This window comes from Mustelus asterias, unplaced genomic scaffold (genome assembly GCF_964213995.1).
Source record: "Mustelus asterias unplaced genomic scaffold, sMusAst1.hap1.1 HAP1_SCAFFOLD_1916, whole genome shotgun sequence".
NCBI classification, from domain to species: Eukaryota; Metazoa; Chordata; class Chondrichthyes; order Carcharhiniformes; family Triakidae; genus Mustelus; species Mustelus asterias.
Genome location: NW_027591861.1, coordinates 22,147 through 46,514, shown reverse-complemented (window position 1 = coordinate 46,514; position 24,368 = coordinate 22,147). Strand labels below are relative to the sequence as shown.

The 24,368-nt window shown below is 58.2% G+C and overlaps 1 protein-coding gene across 2 annotated transcripts; it reads left to right on the top strand.

The window, feature by feature from the left end:
- The first annotated feature begins 663 nt into the window (after nt 1–663).
- wdr74 (WD repeat domain 74) lies at nt 664–24,368 on the top strand. 2 transcript variants are annotated; one of them, XM_078206954.1, is made up of 12 exons: nt 664–774; nt 869–966; nt 5,760–5,881; nt 10,036–10,099; nt 10,533–10,670; nt 12,443–12,544; nt 14,056–14,156; nt 15,544–15,599; nt 17,147–17,289; nt 21,125–21,181; nt 23,267–23,431; nt 24,049–24,368. In XM_078206954.1, the coding sequence occupies exons 1-12, from the start codon at nt 672–674 to the stop codon at nt 24,085–24,087; spliced, it is 1,188 nt and encodes a 395-aa protein (XP_078063080.1). In that variant the 5' UTR covers nt 664–671; the 3' UTR covers nt 24,088–24,368. The 2 variants fall into 2 exon arrangements, with proteins under 2 accessions (XP_078063080.1, XP_078063081.1); XM_078206955.1 differs by having other exon boundaries at nt 23,267–23,468.

Sequence of the window (24,368 nt, the reverse complement as noted above, 5' to 3'; positions counted from 1 at the left end):
TTTACCCTGCTAATCCCCCTGACACTAAGGGGCAATTTAGCATGTCCAATCCACCTAACCTACACATCTTTGGACTGTGGGAGGAAACCGGAGCACCCGGAGGAAACCCACGCAGACACGGGGAGAACGTGCAAACTCCACACAGACAGTGACCCGAGCCGGGAATCGAACCCGGGTCCCTGGAGCTGTGAGGCAGCAGCGCTAACCCACTGCGCCACCGTGCTGCCCATACAAGAAGGCAGGTGGCCACAGGCTAACCCACTCTGCATGGCTGGCGGTGCAGAGAGAACATTTGGACAGGTTGCCTGATTCTGCTCTGATGTTGCCCTTGGGTGGGAATGGGGGTAGGAACGGAAGGGGAGGGAGGGGGAAAATGTTCTCCAGCCGGACCTGAAGGGCGGAGGGTGCGGCAGGAACGGAGGGGAAGGGAGAGCGGACTGGGAGGCTGTGACCGGAAGTTGGGTGCGGACGTCTTCGGGAGACAAGAGAGACGTCACCGGATGTAGGTGAACCGGGACGGAAGTGCGATGCGGACGGATTAGGGTAAAGGTGGAGAGATCTAACCGGAAGTATGGGGAGTGAGCCGGAAGTGGGATGCGGACCGATTAGGAAGGGGGTGGCCAGACGCAACCGGAGGTAGCGGGAGAGGGCCGGAAGTGGGAGGCGGACGGATGAGGGACCGGATGGGAAGGGGAGGTCGGACGGACGGGACGCACAAGATGGCGGCGCGGAGGTTCCACGTGTGGGTCGGTGCGGAGAGCGGGATCCTGAAGGGTGAGAAGCGGCGGCCGCGGCGCGCGGACTTTCCCGGCGGGTTAACGCCCGATTTTAACCCCCTCTCTCTCTCTCTCTCCTCCCCGCTCTGCAGGCGTCGATCTCGGGGGGAAACGGGCGGTAAACCTCACCGATTTTAACCGGGCGCAAGAAATCAGCGACATCGCCTGGAGAGACCCGGAGGAAACAGAGGTGAAAAAATAAACCCTCCGACAGTGCGGCACTCCCTCAGTACTGACCCTCCGACAGTGCGGCACTCCCTCAGCACTGACCCTCCGACAGTGCGGCACTCCCTCAGCACTGACCCTCTGACAGTGCGGCACTCCCTCAGCACTGACCCTCCGACAGTGCGGCACTCCCTCAGCACTGACCCTCCGACAGTGCGGCACTCCCTCAGCACTGACCCTCCGACAGTGCGGCACTCCCTCAGCACTGACCCTCTGACAGTGCGGCACTCCCTCAGTACTGACCCTCCGACAGTGCGGCACTCCCTCAGCACTGACCCTCTGACAGTGCGGCACTCCCTCAGCACTGACCCTCCCACAGTGCGGCACTCCCTCAGCACTGACCCCCTGACAGTGCGGCACTCCCTCAGTACTGACCCTCCCACAGTGCGGCACTCCCTCAGCACTGACCCTCCAACAGTGCGGCACTCCCTCAGCACTGACCCTCCGACAGTGCGGCACTCCCTCAGCACTGACCCTCCGACAGTGCGGCACTCCCTCAGTACTGACCCTCCGACAGTGCGGCACTCCCTCAGCACTGACCCTCCGACAGTGCGGCACTCCCTCAGCACTGACCCTCCGACAGTGCGGCACTCCCTCAGCACTGACCCTCTGACAGTGCGGCACTCCCTCAGCACTGACCCTCCGACAGTGCGGCACTCCCTCAGCACTGACCCTCCGACAGTGCGGCACTCCCTCAGTACTGACCCTCCGACAGTGCGGCACTCCCTCAGCACTGACCCTCTGACAGTGCGGCACTCCCTCAGCACTGACCCTCCCACAGTGCGGCACTCCCTCAGCACTGACCCCCTGACAGTGCGGCACTCCCTCAGTACTGACCCTCCCACAGTGCGGCACTCCCTCAGCACTGACCCTCCAACAGTGCGGCACTCCCTCAGCACTGACCCTCTGACAGTGCGGCACTCCCTCAGCACTGACCCCCTGACAGTGCGGCACTCCCTCAGCACTGAGCCTCCGACAGTGCGGCACTCCCTCAGTACTGACCCTCCGACAGTGCAGCACTCCCTCAGCACTGACCCTCCGACAGTGCAGCACTCCCTCAGCACTGACCCTCCGACAGTGCGGCACTCCCTCAGCACTGACCCTCCCACAGTGCGGCACTCCCTCAGTACTGACCCTCTGACAGTGCGGCGCTCCCTCAGCACTGACCCCCTGACAGTGCGGCACTCCCTCAGTACTGACCCTCCGACAGTGCGGCACTCCCTCAGCACTGACCCTCCCACAGTGCGGCACTCCCTCAGTACTGACCCTCTGACAGTGCGGCACTCCCTCAGCACTGACCCTCTGACAGTGCGGCACTCCCTCAGTACTGACCCTCTGACAGTGCGGCACTCCCTCAGTACTGACCCTCCGACAGTGCGGCACTCCCTCAGCACTGACCCTCTGACAGTGCGGCACTCCCTCAGCACTGACCCTCCGACAGTGCGGCACTCCCTCAGCACTGACCCTCCGACAGTGCGGCACTCCCTCAGCACTGACCCTCTGACAGAGCAGCGCTCCCTCAGCACTGACCCTCTGACAGTGCAGCGCTCCCTCAGCACTGACCCTCCGACAGTGCGGCACTCCCTCAGCACTGACCCTCCGACAGTGCGGCACTCCCTCAGTACTGACCCTCTGACAGTGCGGCACTCCCTCAGCACTGACCCTCCGACAGTGCGGCACTCCCTCAGCACTGACCCTCCGACAGTGCGGCGCTCCCTCAGCACTGACCTTCTGACAGTGCAGCGCTCCCTCAGCACTGACCCTCCGACAGTGCGGCACTCCCTCGGCACTGACCCTCCGACAGTGCAGCGCTCCCTCAGCACTGACCCTCCGACAGTGCGGCACTCCCTCGGCACTGACCCTCCCACAGTGCGGCACTCCCTCAGCACTGACCCTCCGACAGTGCGGCACTCCCTCAGCACTGACCCTCCGACAGTGCGGCACTCCCTCAGCACTGACCCTCCGACAGTGCGGCACTCCCTCAGCACTGACCCTCCGACAGTGCAGCACTCCCTCAGTACTGACCCTCTGACAGTGCGGCACTCCCTCAGTACTGACCCTCTGACAGTGCGGCACTCCCTCAGTACTGACCCTCTGACAGTGCGGCACTCCCTCAGCACTGACCCTCCGACAGTGCGGCACTCCCTCAGCACTGACCCTCCGACAGTGCGGCACTCCCTCAGCACTGACCCTCCGACAGTGCGGCACTCCCTCAGCACTGACCCTCCGACAGTGCGGCACTCCCTCAGCACTGACCCTCCGACAGTGCGGCACTCCCTCAGCACTGACCCTCCGACAGTGCGGCACTCCCTCAGCACTGACCCTCTGACAGTGCGGCACTCCCTCAGCACTGACCCTCTGACAGTGCGGCCCTCCCTCAGCACTGACCCCCTGACAGTGCGGCACTCCCTCAGTACTGACCCTCCCACAGTGCGGCACTCCCTCAGCACTGACCCTCCAACAGTGCGGCACTCCCTCAGCACTGACCCTCTGACAGTGCGGCACTCCCTCAGCACTGACCCCCTGACAGTGCGGCACTCCCTCAGTACTGACCCTCCGACAGTGCGGCACTCCCTCAGTACTGACCCTCCGACAGTGCAGCACTCCCTCAGCACTGACCCTCCGACAGTGCGGCACTCCCTCAGCACTGACCCTCCCACAGTGCGGCACTCCCTCAGTACTGACCCTCTGACAGTGCGGCGCTCCCTCAGCACTGACCCCCTGACAGTGCGGCACTCCCTCAGTACTGACCCTCCGACAGTGCGGCACTCCCTCAGCACTGACCCTCCCACAGTACGGCACTCCCTCAGTACTGACCCTCTGACAGTGCGGCACTCCCTCAGCACTGACCCTCTGACAGTGCGGCACTCCCTCAGTACTGACCCTCTGACAGTGCGGCACTCCCTCAGTACTGACCCTCCGACAGTGCGGCACTCCCTCAGCACTGACCCTCTGACAGTGCGGCACTCCCTCAGCACTGACCCTCCGACAGTGCGGCACTCCCTCAGCACTGACCCTCCGACAGTGCGGCACTCCCTCAGCACTGACCCTCTGACAGAGCAGCGCTCCCTCAGCACTGACCCTCTGACAGTGCAGCGCTCCCTCAGCACTGACCCTCCGACAGTGCGGCACTCCCTCAGCACTGACCCTCCGACAGTGCGGCACTCCCTCAGTACTGACCCTCTGACAGTGCGGCACTCCCTCAGCACTGACCCTCCGACAGTGCGGCACTCCCTCAGCACTGACCCTCCGACAGTGCGGCACTCCCTCAGCACTGACCCTCCGACAGTGCGGCACTCCCTCAGCACTGACCCTCTGACAGTGCGGCACTCCCTCAGCACTGACCCTCTGACAGTGCGGCACTCCCTCAGCACTGACCCCCTGACAGTGCGGCACTCCCTCAGTACTGACCCTCCCACAGTGCGGCACTCCCTCAGCACTGACCCTCCAACAGTGCGGCACTCCCTCAGCACTGACCCTCTGACAGTGCGGCACTCCCTCAGCACTGACCCCCTGACAGTGCGGCACTCCCTCAGTACTGACCCTCCGACAGTGCGGCACTCCCTCAGTACTGACCCTCCGACAGTGCAGCACTCCCTCAGCACTGACCCTCCGACAGTGCGGCACTCCCTCAGCACTGACCCTCCCACAGTGCGGCACTCCCTCAGTACTGACCCTCTGACAGTGCGGCGCTCCCTCAGCACTGACCCCCTGACAGTGCGGCACTCCCTCAGTACTGACCCTCCGACAGTGCGGCACTCCCTCAGCACTGACCCTCCCACAGTACGGCACTCCCTCAGTACTGACCCTCTGACAGTGCGGCACTCCCTCAGCACTGACCCTCTGACAGTGCGGCACTCCCTCAGTACTGACCCTCTGACAGTGCGGCACTCCCTCAGTACTGACCCTCCGACAGTGCGGCACTCCCTCAGCACTGACCCTCTGACAGTGCGGCACTCCCTCAGCACTGACCCTCCGACAGTGCGGCACTCCCTCAGCACTGACCCTCCGACAGTGCGGCACTCCCTCAGCACTGACCCTCTGACAGAGCAGCGCTCCCTCAGCACTGACCCTCTGACAGTGCGGCACTCCCTCAGCACTGACCCTCCGACAGTGCGGCGCTCCCTCAGCACTGACCCTCCGACAGTGCGGCACTCCCTCAGCACTGACCCTCCGACAGTGCGGCACTCCCTCAGTACTGACCCTCCGACAGTGCGGCACTCCCTCAGCACTGACCCTCCGACAGTGCAGCACTCCCTCGGCACTGACCCTCCGACAGTGTGGCGCTCCCTCAGTACTGACCCTCCGACAGTGCGGCGCTCCCTCAGCACTGACCCTCCGACAGTGCGGCGCTCCCTCAGTACTGACCCTCCGACAGTGCGGCACTCCCTCAGTACTGACCCTCCGACAGTGAGGCACTCCCTCAGCACTGACCCTCCGACAGTGAGGCACTCCCTCAGTACTGCCCTCAGTACAGTAACTGGGATAGGAACAGTCTGTGTGACTAAATCTTCGAGCCGTGGGTTATTGAACGATGTCAGTGACTCGTCCTGTTCCATCTCTCATAGAAGCAGGAGGAGGCCATTCAGCCCTTCCAGCCTGCTCCGCCATTCATTTTGATCATGTCTGATCATCCAATTCAATATCCTGATTTCCCCCCCTTCCACCCCCATATCCCTCGATCCCTGTCGCCCCAAGAGCGATATCTAATTCCTTCTTGAAGTCACAATCTCGGTCTCTCCCCTTCTCCGTCCCCAGGTGCTCCTGGGCTGTGTCGATGGTACGGTGAAGGTGTTTAGCACACGGGAAGGAATTGTCACAGAGTCCCGGCACTGTTCGGGCGGAGAGGGACCCCTGCGAGGGCTGGCTGTTTACAACAGGTGAGTATGTGAGAAATGGGGCAGGGGTAAGGCCATTCAGCCCCTCCAGCATCGCTCCGACATTCAGTACAATTCACTGAACATATCGATATCCCTTTGCAGACTCTTTGTATCCTCCTCGCAACTTCCATTCCTACCTGACGGCACAGTGGGTTAGCACTGCCGCCCCACAGCGCTAGGGACCCGGGTTCAATTCCTGGCTTGGGTCACTGTCTGTGTGGAGTCTGCACGTTCTCCCCTGTGTCTGTGTGGGTTTCCTCCGGGTGCTCCGGTTTCCTCCCACAGTCTGAAGGACGTGCTGGTTAGGTGGATTGGCCGTGCTAAATTCTCCCTCAGTGTAACCCAAACAGGTGCCGGAGTGTGGCAACTGGGGAATTTTCACAGTAACTTCATTGCAGTGTTAATGTAAGCCTACTTGTAACTAATAAATAAACTTTAAGATGTGTAGGTTGGGTGGATTGGCCGTGCTAAATTGACCCTTAGTGTCAGGGGGACTAGCTGGGTAAATACATGGGATTATGGGGATAGGCCCTGGATGGGATTATGGTCGGTGCAAACCCGATGGGCCGAATGGCCTCCATCTGCACTGTAGGGATTCTATGATTCTTTGTACTGTCAGAACAGGTGGTTAGGATGTCAGGGGGGAATACGGAGCGGGGTTGGGGAGGGGATTTTTTAAAAAATTCATTCGTGGGACATGGGTGTCACTGGCCGGGTCCAGCATTTATTGCCCATCCCTAGTTGCCCCTTGAGAAGGTGATGGTGAGCCGCCATCTTGAATCTCAGCAGTCCCGTGCTGTGGGTTGACCCACAATGCCATTACGGAGGGAATTCCAGGATTTTGACCCCAGCCACAGTGAAGGAACGGCCGATATATTTCCAAGTCAGGGTGGTGAGTGGCTCGGAGGGGGAGCTTGCAGGTGGTGGTGTTCCCCATGTGTCTGCTGCCCCCCCCCCCCCCCCCCCCTTGTCCTTCTAGGTGGTAGAGGTGGTGGGTTTGGAAGGTGCTGTCGAAGGAGCCTTGGCGAGTCGCTGCAGTGCATCTTGTAGATGGTACACACTGCTGCCACTGTGCGTGGGTGGTGGAGGGAGTGAGTGTTTGTGGTTAGCGTGTCGATCGAGCGGGGCTGCTTTGTCCTGGATGGTGTCGAGCTTCTTGTGTTGTTGGGAGCCGCACTCATCCAGGCAAGTGGGGAGTATTCCATTTGAATTTGTTTTGACTTATTATTGTCACATGTATTGGGATGCAGTGAAAAGTATTGTTTCTTGTGCACTATACAGACAAAGCATACCGTTCATAGAGAAGGAAAGGAGAGGGTGCAGAATATAGTGTTACAGTCATAGCTAGGGTGTAGAGAAAGATCAACTTAATGCGAGGTAGGTCCATTCAAAAGTCTTGACAGCAGCAGGGAAGAAGCTGTTCTTGAGTCGGTTGGTGCGTGACCTCAGACTTTTGTATCTTTTTCCCGACGGAAGAAGGTGGAAGAGAGAATGTCCGGGGGTGCATGGGGTCCTTAATTTTGCTGTAGACAGAGTCAATGGATGGGAGGCTGGTTTGCATGATGGATTGGGCTACATTCACGACCTTTTTAGTTCCTTGTGGTCTTGGGCAGAGCAGGAGCCCCATACCAAGCTGTGATACAACCAGAAAGAATGCTTTCTATGGTGCATCTGTAAAAGTTGGTGAGAGTCGTAGCTGACAGGCCAAATTTCCTTAGTCTCCTGAGAAAGTAGAGGCGTTGGTGGGGCTTTCTTAACTGTAGTGTCGGCATGGGGGGGACCAGGACAGGTTGTTGGTGATCTGGACACCTAAAAACTTGAAGCTTTCGACCCTTTCTACTTCGTCCCCATTGATGTAGACAGGGGCATGTTCTCCTTTACGCTTCCTGAAGTCGATGACAATCTCCTTTGTCTTGTTGACATTGAGGGAGAGATTATTGTTGCCGCACCAGTTCACCAGATTCTCTATCTCATTCCTGTACTCTGTCTCGTCATTGTTTGAGGTCCGACCCACTACGGTGGTGTCATCAGCAAACTTGAAAATCGAATTGGAGGGGAATTTGGCCGCACAGTCACAGGGGTGTAAGTAGGGGGTTGAGAACACAGCCATCACACACACTCCTGACTTGTCGTTGTAGATGGTGGACAGGCTTTGGGGGGGAGTCAGAAGGTGAGTTACCTCCGCAGGATTCCCAGTAAGAGTTTTAACAACACCAGGTTAAAGTCCAACAGGTTTACTTGGTAGCAAATGCCATTAGCTTTCGGAGCGCTGCTCCTTCGTCAGATGGAGTGGAAATCTGCTCTCAAACAGGGCACAGAGACACAAAATCAAGTTACAGAATACTGATTAGAATGTGAATCTCTACAGCCAACCAGGTCTTAAAGGTACAGACAATGTGAGTGGAGGGAGCATTAAGCACAGGTTAAAGAGATGTGTATTGTCTCCAGACAGGACAGCCAGTGAGATTTTGCAAGTCCAGAAGGCAAGCTGTGGGGGTTACTGATAATGTGACATAAATCCAACATCCCGGTTTAGGCCGTCCTCATGTGTGCGGAACTTGGCTATCAGTTTCTGCTCAGCGACTCTGCGCTGTCGTGTGTCGTGAAGGCCGCCTTGGAGAACGCTTACCCGAAGATCAGAGGCTGAATGCCTGTGACCGCTGAAGTGTTCCCCGACAGGAAGAGAACAGTCTTGCCTGGTGATTGTCGAGCGGTGTTCATTCATCCGCTGTCGTAGCGTCTGCATGGTTTCCCCAATGTACCATGCCTCGGGACATCCTTTCCTGCAGCGTATCAGGTAGACAAGCCCTCCTTATACACATGATCTGCTCGGATGAGGAGGATCACAACAGACACCTCCAGACGCTGAAAGATGTCCTCATAAGAACAGGATATGGCGCTCGACTCATCGATCGACAGTTCCGACGCGCCACAGCGAGAAATCGCACCGACCTCCTCAGAAGACAAACACGGGACACAGTGGACAGAGTACCCTTCGTCGTCCAGTACTTCCCCGGAGCGGAGAAGCTACGACATCACCACTGGAGCCTTCAACATGTCATTGATGAAGACGAACATCTCGCCAAGGCTATCCCCACACCCCCACTTCTTGCCTTCAAACAACTGCACAACCTCAAACAGACCATTGTCCGCAGCAAACTACCCAGCCTTCAGGAGAACAGTAACCACGACACCACACAACCCTGCCACAGCAACCTCTGCAAGACGTGCCGGATCATCGACACGGATGCCATTATCTCACGTGAGAACACCATCCACCAAGGTACACGGTACATACTCTTGCAACTCGGCCAACGTTGTCTACCTGATACGCTGCAGGAAAGGATGTCCCGAGGCATGGTACATTGGGGAAACCATGCAGACGCTACGACAACGGATGAATGAACACCGCTCGACAATCACCAGGCAAGACTGTTCTCTTCCTGTGGGGGAGCACTTCAGCGGTCACGGGCATTCGGCCTCTGATCTTCGGGTAAGTGTTCTCCAAGGCGGCCCTCACGACACACGACAGCGCAGAGTCGCTGAGCAGAAACTGATAGCCAGGTTCCGCACACATGAGGACGGCCTAAACCGGGATGTTGAATTTATGTCACACTATCAGTAACCCCCACAGCTTGCCCCCTGGACTTGCAGAATCTCACCAGCTGTTCTGTCTGGAGACAATACTCATCTCTTTAACCTGTGCTTAATGCTCCCTCCACTCACATTGTCTGTATCTTTAAGACCTGGTTGGCTGTAGAGAATTCGCATTCTAATCAGTATTCTGTAACTTGATTTTGTGTCTCTGTGCCCTGTTTGAGAGCAGATTTCCACTCCATCTGACGAAGGAGCAGCGCTCCGAAAGCTAATGGCATTGCTACCAAATAAGCCTGTTGGACTTTAACCTGGTGTTGTTAAAACTCTTACTGGGTTCCCAGTGGTCAGGCTTTGGGGGAGTCAGGAGGTGAGTTACTCTCCGCAGGATTCCCAGCCTCTGGCCTGCTCTGGTAGCCGCTGTGTAGTGTGGCAATCATATACAAGGGGGAGGGTGGTTCTGAAACCTCTGGAAGCCGGGTCTGTACTAGCCCACCTCCCCGGAGTGCCTCGGTGGGTCCCTCGCACTAACAATACGCGTCTCCCTCTTCTCCCCACAGCTCCCTCGTCACCTGCACAGAGTCTGGCCTTCTGAAAGTGTGGACGGAGGATTCGGAAGATCATGTGAGGAGAATTCCTGTCTTTACTGGGGGCAGAGTGCGGGCGGGGAGAGGGAGAGAGTGCGGGCGGGGAGAGGGAGAGAGTGCGGGCGGGGAGAGGGAGAGAGTGCGGGCGGGGAGAGGGAGAGAGTGCGGGCGGGGAGAGGGAGAGAGTGCGGGCGGGGAGAGGGAGAGAGTGCGGGCGGGGAGAGGGAGAGAGTGCGGGCGGGGAGAGGGAGAGAGTGCGGGCGGGGAGAGGGAGAGAGTGCGGGCGGGGAGAGGGAGAGAGTGCGGCGGGGAGAGGGAGAGAGTGCGGGCGGGGAGAGGGAGAGAGTGCCGTCAGGCTGGGGGGAGGGCAGGGAGAAGGGGAGGTGAGTGGGTGGGGTATTGGTTGTGTATGGAGTGTGTGTAACATGTCTGAAGCCTCTCTGATTCCACCCCGGCTGTTCTGCCGACAGGTGGAGGTGGGCCGTGGGGTGTGTCGGATGCGGCAGGACGCTGGGAGGCCGGAGTGCGTGGCGACGGGGGGCAAGGAGAACGCGCTGAAGGTGTGGGACCTGCAGAAGCTGCAGCAGCCGATCTTCACTGCCAAGAACGTAAGTGGAAAGCGCAGACCCTCCCCCTGCAACCCACACACTGCTATCTGGCTGCCCCCCAAAACCCCCCTCCCCCTGCAACCCACACTCTGCTATCTGGCTGCCCCCCAAAACCCCCCTCCCCCTGCAACCCACACTCTGCTATCTGGCTGCCCCCCAAAACCCCCCTCCCACTGCAACCCACACTCTGCTATCTGGCTGCCCCCAAAACCCCCCTCCCCCTGCAACCCACACTCTGCTATCTGGCTGCCCCCAAAACCCCCCTCCCCCTGCAACCCACACTCTGCCATCTGGCTGCCCCCAAAACCCCCCTCCCCCTGCAACCCACACTCTGCCATCTGGCTGCCCCCCAAAACCCCCCTCCCACTGCTCAAACCTTTCTCTCCCTCTCTCTCTCCCCCCTCTTTCCATCCCGCTCCCCCCTCTCTCCGTCCCGCTCCCCCCTCTCTCCGTCCCGCTCCCCCCCTCTCCCCGTCCCGCTCCCCCCCTCTCCCCGTCCCGCTCCCCCCCTCTCCCCGTCCCGCTCCCCCCCTCTCCCCGTCCCGCTCCCCCCCTCTCCCCGTCCCGCTCCCCCCCTCTCCCCGTCCCGCTCCCCCCCTCTCCCCGTCCCGCTCCCCCCCTCTCCCCGTCCCGCTCCCCCCCTCTCCCCGTCCCGCTCCCCCCCTCTCCCCGTCCCGCTCCCCCCCTCTCCCCGTCCCGCTCCCCCCCTCTCCCCGTCCCGCTCCCCCCCTCTCCCCGTCCCGCTCCCCCCCTCTCCCCGTCCCGCTCCCCCCCTCTCCCCGTCCCGCTCCCCCCCTCTCCCCGTCCCGCTCCCCCCCTCTCCCCGTCCCGCTCCCCCCCTCTCCCCGTCCCGCTCCCCCCCTCTCCCCGTCCCGCTCCCCCCCTCTCCCCGTCCCGCTCCCCCCCTCTCCCCGTCCCGCTCCCCCCCTCTCCCCGTCCCGCTCCCCCCCTCTCCCCGTCCCGCTCCCCCCCTCTCCCCGTCCCGCTCCCCCCCTCTCCCCGTCCCGCTCCCCCCCTCTCCCCGTCCCGCTCCCCCCCTCTCCCCGTCCCGCTCCCCCCCTCTCCCCGTCCCGCTCCCCCCCTCTCCCCGTCCCGCTCCCCCCCTCTCCCCGTCCCGCTCCCCCCCTCTCCCCGTCCCGCTCCCCCCCTCTCCCCGTCCCGCTCCCCCCCTCTCCCCGTCCCGCTCCCCCCCTCTCCCCGTCCCGCTCCCCCCCTCTCCCCGTCCCGCTCCCCCCCTCTCCCCGTCCCGCTCCCCCCCTCTCCCCGTCCCGCTCCCCCCCTCTCCCCGTCCCGCTCCCCCCCTCTCCCCGTCCCGCTCCCCCCCTCTCCCCGTCCCGCTCCCCCCCTCTCCCCGTCCCGCTCCCCCCCTCTCCCCGTCCCGCTCCCCCCCTCTCCCCGTCCCGCTCCCCCCCTCTCCCCGTCCCGCTCCCCCCCTCTCCCCGTCCCGCTCCCCCCCTCTCCCCGTCCCGCTCCCCCCCTCTCCCCGTCCCGCTCCCCCCTCTCCCCGTCCCGCTCCCCCCCTCTCCCCGTCCCGCTCCCCCCCTCTCCCCGTCCCGCTCCCCCCCTCTCCCCGTCCCGCTCCCCCCCTCTCCCCGTCCCGCTCCCCCCCTCTCCCCGTCCCGCTCCCCCCCTCTCCCCGTCCCGCTCCCCCCCTCTCCCCGTCCCGCTCCCCCCCTCTCCCCGTCCCGCTCCCCCCCACCCAGCTGTTGCTTTGTGAGTTCCATATTTTCACCCTCTGACCCCTGGGCTTGCCCCTGTTTTTGTGTTTGCAGGTTCGCAATGATTGGCTGGACCTGCGGGTGCCAATCTGGGTGAGGGACATGCAGTTCATTCCCGGATCCGGGAAAATCGTCACCTGCACTGGGCATTCCCAGGTACGTCCGTCACTCTCCCTCCTGCCCGCTCGACCGCAGTGTTACAGTGACAGACCCATCCCCACCAGTACTGTACCCCAGTGTTATACAGTGACAGACCCGTCCCCACCAGTACTGTACCCCAGTGTTATACAGTGACAGACCCATCCCCACCAGTACTGTCCCCCAGTGTTATACAGTGACAGACCCGTCCCCACCAGTACTGTACCCCAGTGTTACACAGTGACAGACCCATCCCCACCAGTACTGTACCCCAGTGTTATACAGTGACAGACCCATCCCCACCAGTACTGTACCCCAGTGTTATACAGTGACAGACCCGTCCCCACCAGTACTGTACCCCAGTGTTATACAGTGACAGACCTGTCCCCACCAGTACTGTACCCCAGTGTTTCACAGTGACAGACCCGTCCCCACCAGTACGGTACCCCAGTGTTATACAGTGACAGACCCGTCCCCACCAGTACTGTACCCCAGTGTTACACAGCGACAGACCCGTCCCCACCTGTACTGTACGCTAGTGTTATCCAGTGACAGACCCGTCCCCACCGGTACTGTACCCCAGTGTTACACAGTGACAGACCCGTCCCCACCAGTACTGTACCCCAGTGTTACGCAGCGACAGACCCGTCCCCACCAGTACTGTACCTCAGTGTTGTACAGTGACAGACCCGCCCCCACCAGTACTGTACCCCAGTGTTATACAGTGACAGACCCGCCCCCACCAGTACTGTACCCCAGTGTTATACAGTGACAGACCCGCCCCCACCAGTACTATACCCCAGTGTTATAGTGACAGACCCGCCCCCACCAGTACTGTACCCCAGTGTTATACAGTGACAGACCCGCCCCCACCAGTACTGTACCCCAGTGTTATACAGTGACAGACCCGCCCCCACCAGTACTGTACCCCAGTGTTATAGTGACAGACCCGCCCCCACCAGTACTGTTCCCCAGTGTTGTACAGTGACAGACCCGCCCCCACCAGTACTGTACCCCAGTGTTATACAGTGACAGACCCGCCCCCACCAGTACTGTACCCCAGTGTTATACAGTGACAGACCCATCCCCACCAGTACTGTACCCCAGTGTTATACAGTGACAGACCCATCCCCACCAGTACTGTACCCCAGTGTTATACAGTGACATACCCGTCCCCACCAGTACTGTACCCCAGTGTTATACAGTGACAGACCCGTCCCCACCAGTACTGTACCCCAGTGTTATACAGTGACAGACCCGTCCCCACCAGTACTGTACCCCAGTGTTATACAGTGACATACCCGTCCCCACCAGTACTGTACCCCAGTGTTATACAGTGACAGACCCGCCCCCACCAGTACTGTACCCCAGTGTTAGACAGCGACAAACCCGTCCCCACCAGCACTGTACCCCAGTGTTATACAGTGACAGACCCATCCCCACCAGTACTGTACCCCAGTGTTATACAGTGATACACGCATCCTCACCAGTACTTTACCCCAGTGTTTTAAGTGTTTCTCTGTCCACAGGTGCGTGTCTATGACCCCAGCTCTCCACAACGCAGGCCGGTTATGGAAATGACTTACGAAGAGTACCCGATAACTGCCCTCTCACTGACATCAGATGCCAAGTGAGTGTAGAGGGAGCTTTTACTCTGTATCTAACCCCGTGCTGTACCTGTCCTGGGAGTGTTTGATGGGGGCAGTGTAGAGGGAGCTTTTACTCCGTATCTAACCCCGTGCTGTACCTGTCCTGGGAGTGTTTGATGGGGGACAGTGAAGAGGGAGCTTTACTCTGTATCTAACCCTGTGCTGTACCTGTCCTGGGAGTGTTTGATGGGGGACAGTGTAGAGGGAGCTTTACTCTGTATCTAACCCTGTGCTGTTCCTGTCCTGGGAGTGTTTGATGGGGGACAGTGTAGAGGGAACTTTACTCTGTATCTAACCCCGTGCTGTACCTGTCCTGGGAGTGTTTGATGGGGGACAGTGTAGAGGGTGCTTTACTCTGTATCTAACCCCGTGCTGTACCTGTCCTGGGGGTGTTTGATGGGGGACAGTGTAGAGTGAGCTTTACTCTGTATCTAACCCCGTGCTGTACCTGTCCTGGAAGTGTTTGATGGGGGACAGTGTAGAGGGAGCTTTACTCTGTATCTAACCCCGTGCTGTACCTGTCCTGGGAGTGTTTGATGGGAACAGTATAGAGGGAGCTTTACTCTGTATCTAACCCCGTGCTGTACCTGTCCTGGGAGTGTTTGATGGGGGACAGTGTAGAGGGAGCTTTACTCTGTATCTAACCCCGTGCTGTACCTGTCCTGGGAGTGTTTGATGGGGGACAGTGTAGAGGGAGCTTTACTCTGTATCTAACCCCGTGCTGTACCTGTCCTGGGAGTGTTTGATGGGGGACAGTGTAAAGGCAGCTTTACTCTGTATCTAACCCCGTGCTGTCCCTGTCCTGGGAGTGTTTGATGGGGGACAGTGTAGAGGGAGCTTTACTCTGTATCTAACCCCGTGCTGTACCTGTCCTGGGAGTGTTTGATGGGGGACAGTGTAGAGGGAGCTTTACTCTGTATCTAACCCCGTGCTGTACCTGTCCTGGAAGTGTTTGATGGGGACAGTGTAGAGGGAGCTTTACTCTGTATCTAACCCCGTGCTGTACCTGTCCTGGGAGTGTTTGATGGGGGACAGTGTAGAGGGAGCTTTACTCTGTATCTAACCCCGTGTTGTACCTGTCCTGGGGGTGTTTGATGGGGGACAGTGTAGAGGGAGCTTTACTCTGTATCTAACCCCGTGCTGTACCTGTCCTGGGAGTGTTTGATGGGGACAGTGTAGAGGGTGCTTTACTCTGCATCTAACCCCGTGCTGTACCTGTCCTGGAAGTGTTTGATGGGGGACAGTGTAGAGGGAGCTTTACTCTGTATCTAACCCCGTGCTGTACCTGTCCTGGGAGTGTTTGATGGGGACAGTGTAGACTCTGACTACCAACACTGCGTCACTAACTCTGCCTTTTTCCGCCCGCAGTTCGGTTGTTGTGGGTAACACACGTGGACAGATTGCCATTCTCGATCTCCGGAAAGGTGAGATCCCATTCATTCCAATTGGACGTTTTTCCCCCAATGGATCCGAGCGCCTGTCGTGTGATTGGAGAGAACCTTGACCCCCAACCCCGTGATCTCTGTCACCTCTTCCCAGGAGCACCGGCCTGTCCCTTCGGATGTAACGTCGCAAATTGGGAAATTGTAGGAACAGGAGGAGGCCATTCAGCCCCTCGAGCCTGTTACACAGGAACAGGGGGAGGCCATTCAGCCCCTCGAGCCTGTTACCCAGGAACAGGAGGAGGCCATTCAGCCCCTCTCGAGCCTGTTACCCAGGAACAGGAGGAGGCCATTCAGCCCCTCGAGCCTGTTACCCAGGAACAGGGGGAGGCCATTCAGCCCCTCGAGCCTGTTACCCAGGAACAGGGGGAGGCCATTCAGCCCCTCGAGCCTGTTACACAGGAACAGGAGGAGGCCATTCAGCCCCTCGAGCCTGTTACACAGGAACAGGAGGAGGCCATTCAGCCCCTCGAGCCTGTTACACAGGAACAGGAGGAGGCCATTCAGCCCCTCTCGAGCCTGTTACCCAGGAACAGGGGGAGGCCATTCAGCCCCTCGAGCCTGTTACACAGGAACAGGAGGAGGCCATTCAGCCCCTCGAGCCTGTTACACAGGAACAGGAGGAGGCCATTTATCCCCTCGAGCCTGTTACACAGGAACAGGAGGAGGCCATTCAGCCCCTCTCGAGCCTGTTACCCAGGAACAGGAGGAGGCCATTCAGCCCCTCGAGCCTGTTACACAGGAACAGGAGGAGGCCATTCAGCCCCTCGAGCCTGTTACACAGGAACAGGAGGAGGCCATTCAGCCCCTCTCGAGCCTGTTACCCAGGAACAGGAGGAGGCCATTCAGCCCCTCTCGAGCCTGTTACCCAGGAACAGGAGGAGGCCATTCAGCCCCTCTCTCTTCAGCATGTTACCCAGGAACAGGAGGAGGCCAGTCAGCCCCCTCGAGGCTGCTGCACCATTCGATACTGACCTGTATCTCAAACTAATCTACCCGCCTTGGTTCTGAAACCAACCTCGCCCCCCCCCCCCCCCCCAGTCCCTTTGCCCCACAACGATCTGTCCATCTCCCGGATGAGGTTTCCAATTCACCTCCTCTCCCCCTCCCCCCCCATCTTCCACCCTCTTTCTTCCGCCCCCCCACTCTCCCCCGGTCCTCGATCGCATTCTCTGGAGAGAGAGTTCCAGATTCCCCCCCTCCCCTTTGTGTGAGGAAGTGCTTGCTCACTTCCCCCCACCCCAGAACAGTCTGTCATTTTATTCCCCCCTCACCCCCCCCCCCCTCAGAACAGAGGAAACAGTCTTTCTCCATCGCCTGTACTGAATTATTTAATCAGCTGAAGCAGGGTGTCGTGAGGAGCTCCACTGCTGCTCCTGGTGTACGTGTTGGAGTTGGAGGGGCACAGCAGTCGATTTCGAAACGGGGCGGGTTGTGCGTTTGGAGTGGGGGGGGGTGGGGGGAGTCTGGGTATGTTTTTCCTGGTGTGTCCTGGTTCCTGGCTGATTGGTGTGGCTGCTTTTCCGCAGGGAGGCTGCTGAAATGCCTGAAGGGACAGGCCGGGAGTATCCGCGGCCTCCACTGTCACCCCACCCTGCCCTTGGTGGCGTCCTGCGGCCTGGATCGCTTCCTCCGGATCCACAACACCGAGAGCAAGGTGCTGCAGCACAAGGTGAGAGGCCCCCCAGAGAGAGAGAGAGATCCCCGCCTCTCTGTCCCTACCCCCCCCCTCCTACCCTCTTCGTATGACCCCCATCCCTCTGTCTAACAGACCCCCATCCTCACCAAGATCCCAGTCCCTCCCCCTCCCTCACCGAGATCCCTGTCTGTCCACCCACCCTCTGTCTAACCCTACCCCCACCCTCTGTATGTCCCCCCCTCCCTAACCAAAATTCCTGTCCATCTGCCTACCCCCTCTGTCCAACCCTATCCCCACCCTCTCCGAATGATCCTCATCCCTCCATCTAACAACCTCACTCCCTCACCAACATCCCTGTCTCTGCCCCCACCCTTTCTGTATGAACACCCCCCTCACCGAGATCCCTGTCCCTACCCCAACCTCCCTCTATGACGCCACTCCCTCACTGAGATCTCTGTCCTCACCCCACCCTCTCTGTATGACTTCCCCCCCTCACCGAGATCTCTATCCTTCACCCCACCCTCTCCGATTAACACCCTCCCTTCACTGAGATCTCTGTCCCTCCCCCCACCCTCTTTCCACCATCCCCACAGATCCCTCTCTGTTTCTGCTCCCCACCTAAGGGATCCCTGTCCCTTCCCTACCCTCTTCACCTCTTTCTCCCTCTTCCCCCCCCTCCCCATACCCTGAGATTCCTCTCCATCCCTCTCACCTCCCCCACCCCGAGATCCCCCTCTGTCTTCTGCCATCCCCGCCTCCCAATATCCTTCTCTGTCTCTTCCCCTTTTCAGGACTCCCGGTTTATTCCTCTCCTCCACACTGCCCCTCTCCCAGAGATGCCTCTCGTGTCGGTGTGAAATAGTTCCAAGCCAGCTGAAGTTTGAGACTAGGAACATATCCTTTTCTTGACAGTAGGTTTATCTGCAGGACGCAGCGTTCCTAATCCCTGCCTCCTACTCTAATAACTCCCAGAGTAAAAGTGGTCCCTTGTTATTTGTACCCAAGGTAGTTATCAGTGTTTATCCTTCAGAACAAAATAAGACCATAAGATATCGGAGCAGAATTTGGCCATTCGGCCCATCAAGTCTGCTCCGCCATGCCTGATACGTTTCTCAACCCCCCATTCTCCCGCCTTTTCCCCGTTAACTTTCACCCCCTCACCAATCGGGAACCTATCTATCTCTGTCTCCAATACACTCAGTGATCCGGCCTCCTCTGTGGCAACGAATTCCACAGATTCACCCCCACCCTCCGGCTGAAGAAATTCCTCCTCATCTCGGTTCTAAAGGGTCCGTCCCTTTACTCTGAGGCTGTGCCCTCGGATCCCAGTCTCTCCGACTAATGGAAACATCTTCCCCACGTCCACTCTATCCGGGCCTTTCAGTATTCTGGAAGTTTCAATGAGATTCCCCCCCTCATCCTTCTAAACTCCATCGAGTACAGACCCAGAGTCCTCAAACACTCCTCATACGTCAAGCCTTTCATTCCCGGGATCGTTCTGGTGAATCTCCTCTGGATCCTCTCCAAGCCCGGCACATCCTTCCTTAGATACGGGGCCCAAAACTGCTCACAATACTCCAAATACTGGTCTGACCAGAGCCTTATAATTGTTATAAACGGGGAAGGTTGATTCCCTCTCTGAGAATTAACACTTAACCACCCAGAAGTACCGAGTACCTCCCCTTCACAATCTGTTAAAGTGAGTGTGAGATGGGGCAATATCTGCTCTTCAGCAACTTCTAGTGGTTAAATCAAAACTACCACCTGAGACTCTCTGGAAAAGCAACAAGTAACTTTTATTTATCTAACTAACAGTGAACAGGTTAACTAAACTATTAACAACCTGAATAAAACACAATTCTAATGGAACGCTGTTTAGATAAATAAATACAATTTCTACTTATATAGAATTTTTAGTCACTCTCTAAATTCCAACCAGGTTTGTTGCCTTCCAGAATCTTCTTTCTATAAGTCTCCAGGGGGGGTGGTCTCATAGAGACTTATAAAATTCTAACAGGACGAGACAGGGTAGATGCAGGGAGGATGTTCCCGATGGTGGGGGGAGTCCAGAACCAGGGGGTCACAGTCTGAGGATTCGGGGTAGACCATTTAGGACGGAGATGGGGAGATATTTCTTCACCCGGTGAGCCTGTGGAATTCATTACCACAGGAAGTAGTTGATGCCAAAACATTGAATGTATTCAAGAGGCGGCTGGATATAGCACTTGGGGCGAACGGGGTCAAAGGTTACGGGGAGAAAGCAGGATTAGGCTATTGAGTTGGACGATCAGCCATGATGGTGATGAATGGGAGAGCAGGCTGGAAGGGCCGAATGGCCTCCTCCTGCTCCTATCTTCTACGTTTCTTCTGTCTGGAATCTCTGTCTTCTCTTGGTACCTTTCTATTCAGATGAGGCTTTGAGCTAAAAGCTGTGGCTGAGAGCAGTCGCTGTGACTCTCTGGAGCTGAGAGCTATCTCTTATACCCATGATGACATACCAACATCCCCACAATAGGATTAGTTCTCAGGTTACCAAATGATCAAATTTAAATCTAATGGGCTGCTGTTATCCAAGTGCCTCATTTAAAACTGGCTAAAATTCAAATATTCAAATGCCTGAAGCCTGTTACCAAAGCAATCCTGGTGTTTTGCCTCTGGTACAATGTTTCACTTTGGGCTCTCCGTGTACTTCTTTAAAAATCTAAAACCACCTTATTAAGTGGACTATGCGATACTTTCACCTCTGAGAATTTTACAGTTTTTTATAATCTTTACAAACACCAAACATTCGACTGAACTTTGCAACATGATAGAATGAGTATTACCAACCCAGCGGGCAGACAGACTGGGTTCGGAGCGGGTGAGGCTGGGTCTGATTAAACCCTCCCCCGCCAACTGCGACCTCGCCAAGCACTGTGCCAAAAGAGAAAACGCTGGAAAGTCTCAGCGGGTCTGGCAGCGTCTGTCAGGAGAGGAAGGAGCTGACGTTTCGAATCCAGACGACCCTTTGTCAAAGCTAAAAGGCAGAGAAAGTGGGAGATATTTATACTGGAGGGGGAGGGAATGAAAGATGAGTCATAGCCACGGAAACCAGGGGAAAGGCTGCTAATGGCAGCCCATAGAGAGAATAAAGGGTGTGAATGGCCAAACGGCAGTGAAGCTGTAATCAGAGGGTGAACTGTGACGGGTGACGATGTGGGGGGGGGGGGAGATGGGTGGGAGAGAGGTAAAATTGGGGAGAGAGGGATAAAGTAGGGGAAAAACTGGAGGGGGGAAAGAAAAATAAAGACAACGAAATAAAAGGTAGAGAACAGTTTAAAAATAATAAATAAAATTAAAACAAGGGTTGCAGTGGGATAGAGCTAATCATCTGAAGTAGGGCGGCACGGTAGCAGTGTTTAGCACTGCTGTCTCACAGCACCAGGGACCCGGGTTAGATTCCCGGCTCGGGTCACTGTCTGTGTGGAGTCTGCACGTTCTCCCCGTGTCTGCGTGGGTTTCCTCCGGGTGCTCCGGTTTCCTCCCACAGTCCCAAGATGTGCAGGTTGGGTGGATTGGCCGTGCTAAATTGACCCTAGTGACGGGGGGATTAGCGGGGTAAATGTGTGGGGTTATGGGGATAGGGCCTGGGTGGGATTGTGGTCGGTACAGACTCGATGGGCCGAATGGCCGCCTCCTGCACGGTGGGGATTCTATGAAGGTGTTGAATTTGATGTTGGGACTGGAAGGCTGTGACCTGTCGAGCCGGAGGATGCGATGCTGTTTCTCCAGCTCTGTCCCAGTCTCCTGTCCCAGTCTCCTGTGCCAGTCTCCTGTCCCTTGCTGCTTTCTGCCCCTCGCTCAATCTGTGCACTGCTTCCATCTCCAGGTTTACCTGAAGTCGCGTCTGAACTGTGTCCTGTTTACAAGTCGGGAAAACTGGGAGGTGAGTGGCTGGCTGGAGGTGATGCATGTGCGGGGGAAAGGAAGCGGGAATGAGCGGCCGGCTCGCCTCTGGCAGACTGGAGTGGGTTTGGACCACCATCTGGAGTCTGTAATCTAGACCGACAGTCCCAGTGCCCGGACAGAGAGAGAGCCACGCTCTCAATAGACAGGATTTAATATTCCACCCAAAAGAGGGCAACTCTAACATTGCTGCTTTTCCGACAGTGCGGCGCTCCCTCGGCACTGACCCTCCGACGGTGCGGCACTCCCTCAGCACTGACCCTCCGACGGTGCGGCACTCCCTCAGCACTGACCCTCCGACAGTGCGGCACTCCCTCAGTACTGACCCTCCGACAGTGCGGCGCCCCCTCAGCACTGACCCTCCGACGGTGCGGCACTCCCTCAGCACTGACCCTCCGACAGTGCGGCACTCCCTCAGCACTGACCCTCCGACAGTGCGGCACTCCCTCAGCACTGACCCTCCGACAGTGCGGCACTCCCTCAGCACTGACCCTCCGACAGTGCGGCACTCCCTCAGCACTGACCCTCCGACAGTGCGGCACTCCCTCAGTACTGACCCCCTGACAGTGCGGCACTCCCTCAGTACTGACCCCCTGACAGTGCGGCACTCCCTCAGTACTGACCCTCTGACGGTGCGGCACTCCCTCAGTACTGACCCTCCGACGGTGCGGCACTCCCTCAGCACTGACCCTCCGACAGTGCGGCACTCCCTCAGCACTGACCCTCCGACAGTGCGGCACTCCCTCAGCACTGACCCTCCGACAGTGCGGCACTCCCTCAGCACTGACCCTCCGACAGTGCGGCACTCCCTCAGCACTGACCCTCCGACAGTGCAGCACTCCCTCAGCACTGACCCTCCGACAGTGCAGCACTCCCTCAGCACTGACCCTCCGACAGTGCGGCGCTCCCTCGGCACTGACCCTCCGACAGTGCGGCACTCCCTCGGCACTGACCCTCCGACAGTGCGGCACTCCCTCAGCACTGACCCTCCGACAGTGCGGCACTCCCTCCGTACTGACCCTCCGACAGTGCGGCACTCCCTCAGCACTGACCCTCCGACAGTGCGGCACTCCCTCAGCACTGACCCTCTGACAGTGCGGCACTACCTCAGCACTGACCCACTGACAGTGCGGCACTCCCTCAGCACTGACCCTCTGACAGTGCGGCACTCCCTCAGTACTGACCCTCTGACAGTGCGGCACTACCTCAGCACTGACCCACTGACAGTGCGGCACTCCCTCAGCACTGACCCTCTGACAGTGCGGCACTCCCTCAGCACTGACCCACTGACAGTGCGGCACTCCCTCAGCACTGACCCTCCGACAGTGCGGCACTCCCTCAGTACTGACCCTCTGACAGTGCGGCACTACCTCAGCACTGACCCACTGACAGTGCGGCACTACCTCAGTACTGACCCTCTGACAGTGGGGGCCATGGTTTCATTAAATGTCGGTACTTGCTCGATGGGCCAAACAGCCTGTTTTGTTTTCTGAGCAATGCCTTCCCTTGCGTGGAAAGACAGTGCAGAAGAAGGTTTGGCCCTTCGAGTCAGTGCTGGCTCCTTCCAAGAGGAGAACACTTTGTGTTCGTCCCACACCCCCCACTCGTTCCCCCAATAATCACTGCATCTCCTTTCCCGTTCAAATTCCCCCTTTTGAAAGTTCCTCTTGAATCTGCTTCCACCGCCCTTTCAGGCAGCGCCTTCCAGACCCGAGCCACTTCTCGCGTGCGGACGTCCTGCCCACAAGGTGTTTGCTGGCTGTCTTGTGAATCACCTTGGGCCCTCAGACGCTGATTCCCCCCCCCCCCCCCCCCCCCCACAGCTGGGTGGCCAGACAGCGACCCCCCCCCCCCCCCCCCCAAAAGCCACTGTGCAGCCCCCGCCCCGCCCCGCCCCCCAACACAAGCTGGACCCCTTTCAAGTAACACTCGGGCGCCACTGAGAGGAAATCAATCATGTCGCGCACAACCCGATGTCTCCCGCGTGCACTCAACAAAAAGTATATGAATATAGACTGGTTTCCGACCCTTCAGCCATTAACGTGAAGCTGTCCTTTTGTGAAAGGAGGAAGCTGCAGACGGTGCGGCGACTGTGAAGGAGGAAGAGGAGGATGAAATCTGGGACTCGATGGCCACTGTCACCGACCGACCGGAATCGAAGCGGAAGACAGGCCCACAGGAAGCTCCCGCCAGTCAGAAGCGGCTCAAACAAATGAGCAAAGATTCCGAGGTTTAACCAGGAGACTCTGCTGTAACTTGCGCCCTCTGTAAATCGATTTATTACCTCACTGGCCTTCTCCCCCCCCCCCCCCCCCCAACCACCCTGTGTCTTGTCTTTCCCTGTTTCCGTGCAATCGCAGTCCCGTGTCAACCCTCCCCCAACGTAGCAACGTTTAAATTAAAGCATTCGGATAAGTACGTGGATGGGGAAGGATTAGAGGGATCGGGGCCAAACGCGGGCAACTGGGACGAGCTGGGAGGGCAGCATGGAGCGGCTGGGCCGAAGGGCCTGTTTCCGTGCTGTATGCTGGGGGTGGCACAGTGGGTTAGCACTGCTGCCTCACAGCACCAGGGACCTGGGTTTGATTCCCAGCTTGGGTCACTGTCTGTGTGGGATTTGCACGTTCTCCCCGTGTCTGCGTGGGTTTCCTCCGGGTGCTCCGGTTTCCTCCCACAGTCCGAAAGACGTGCTGGTTAGGGTGGATTGGCCGTGCTAAATTCTCCCTCAGTGTAACCCGAACAGGCGCCGGACTGTGGCGACTCGGGGATTTTCACAGTAACTTCATTGCAGTGTTAATGTAATCCTTACTCGTGACTAATAAATAAACTTTACTTCTTATACCATAGTTAAAGTCCACCAATGCCTCTACTTTCTTAGAAGACTGAGGAAATTTGCCATGTCCGCTACGACTCCCTCCAACTTTTACAGATGCACCATAGAAAGCATTCTTTCCGGATGTATCACAGCTTGGTATGGCTCCTGCTCTGACCAAGACCGCAAGAAACTACAAAAGGTCGTAAATGTAGCCCAGTCCCATCACACAAACCAGCCTCCCATCCATTGACTCTGTCTACACTTCCCGCTGCCTCATTTCCACTCCATCTGACGAAGGAGCAGCGCTCCGAAAGCTAATGGCATTTGCTACCAAATAAACCTGTTGGACTTT

Excerpts from the sequence above, each read along its gene's own strand:
- wdr74 (XM_078206954.1), top strand. The coding sequence starts at position 672 with ATGAGGGACCGGATGGGAAGGGGAGGTCGGACGGACGGGACGCACAAG. Across the intron at positions 5,882-10,035 it reads GGGCTGGCTGTTTACAACAG|CTCCCTCGTCACCTGCACAG; the intron begins GTGAGTATGTGA and ends TTCTCCCCACAG. Across the intron at positions 15,600-17,146 it reads CATTCTCGATCTCCGGAAAG|GGAGGCTGCTGAAATGCCTG; the intron begins GTGAGATCCCAT and ends GCTTTTCCGCAG.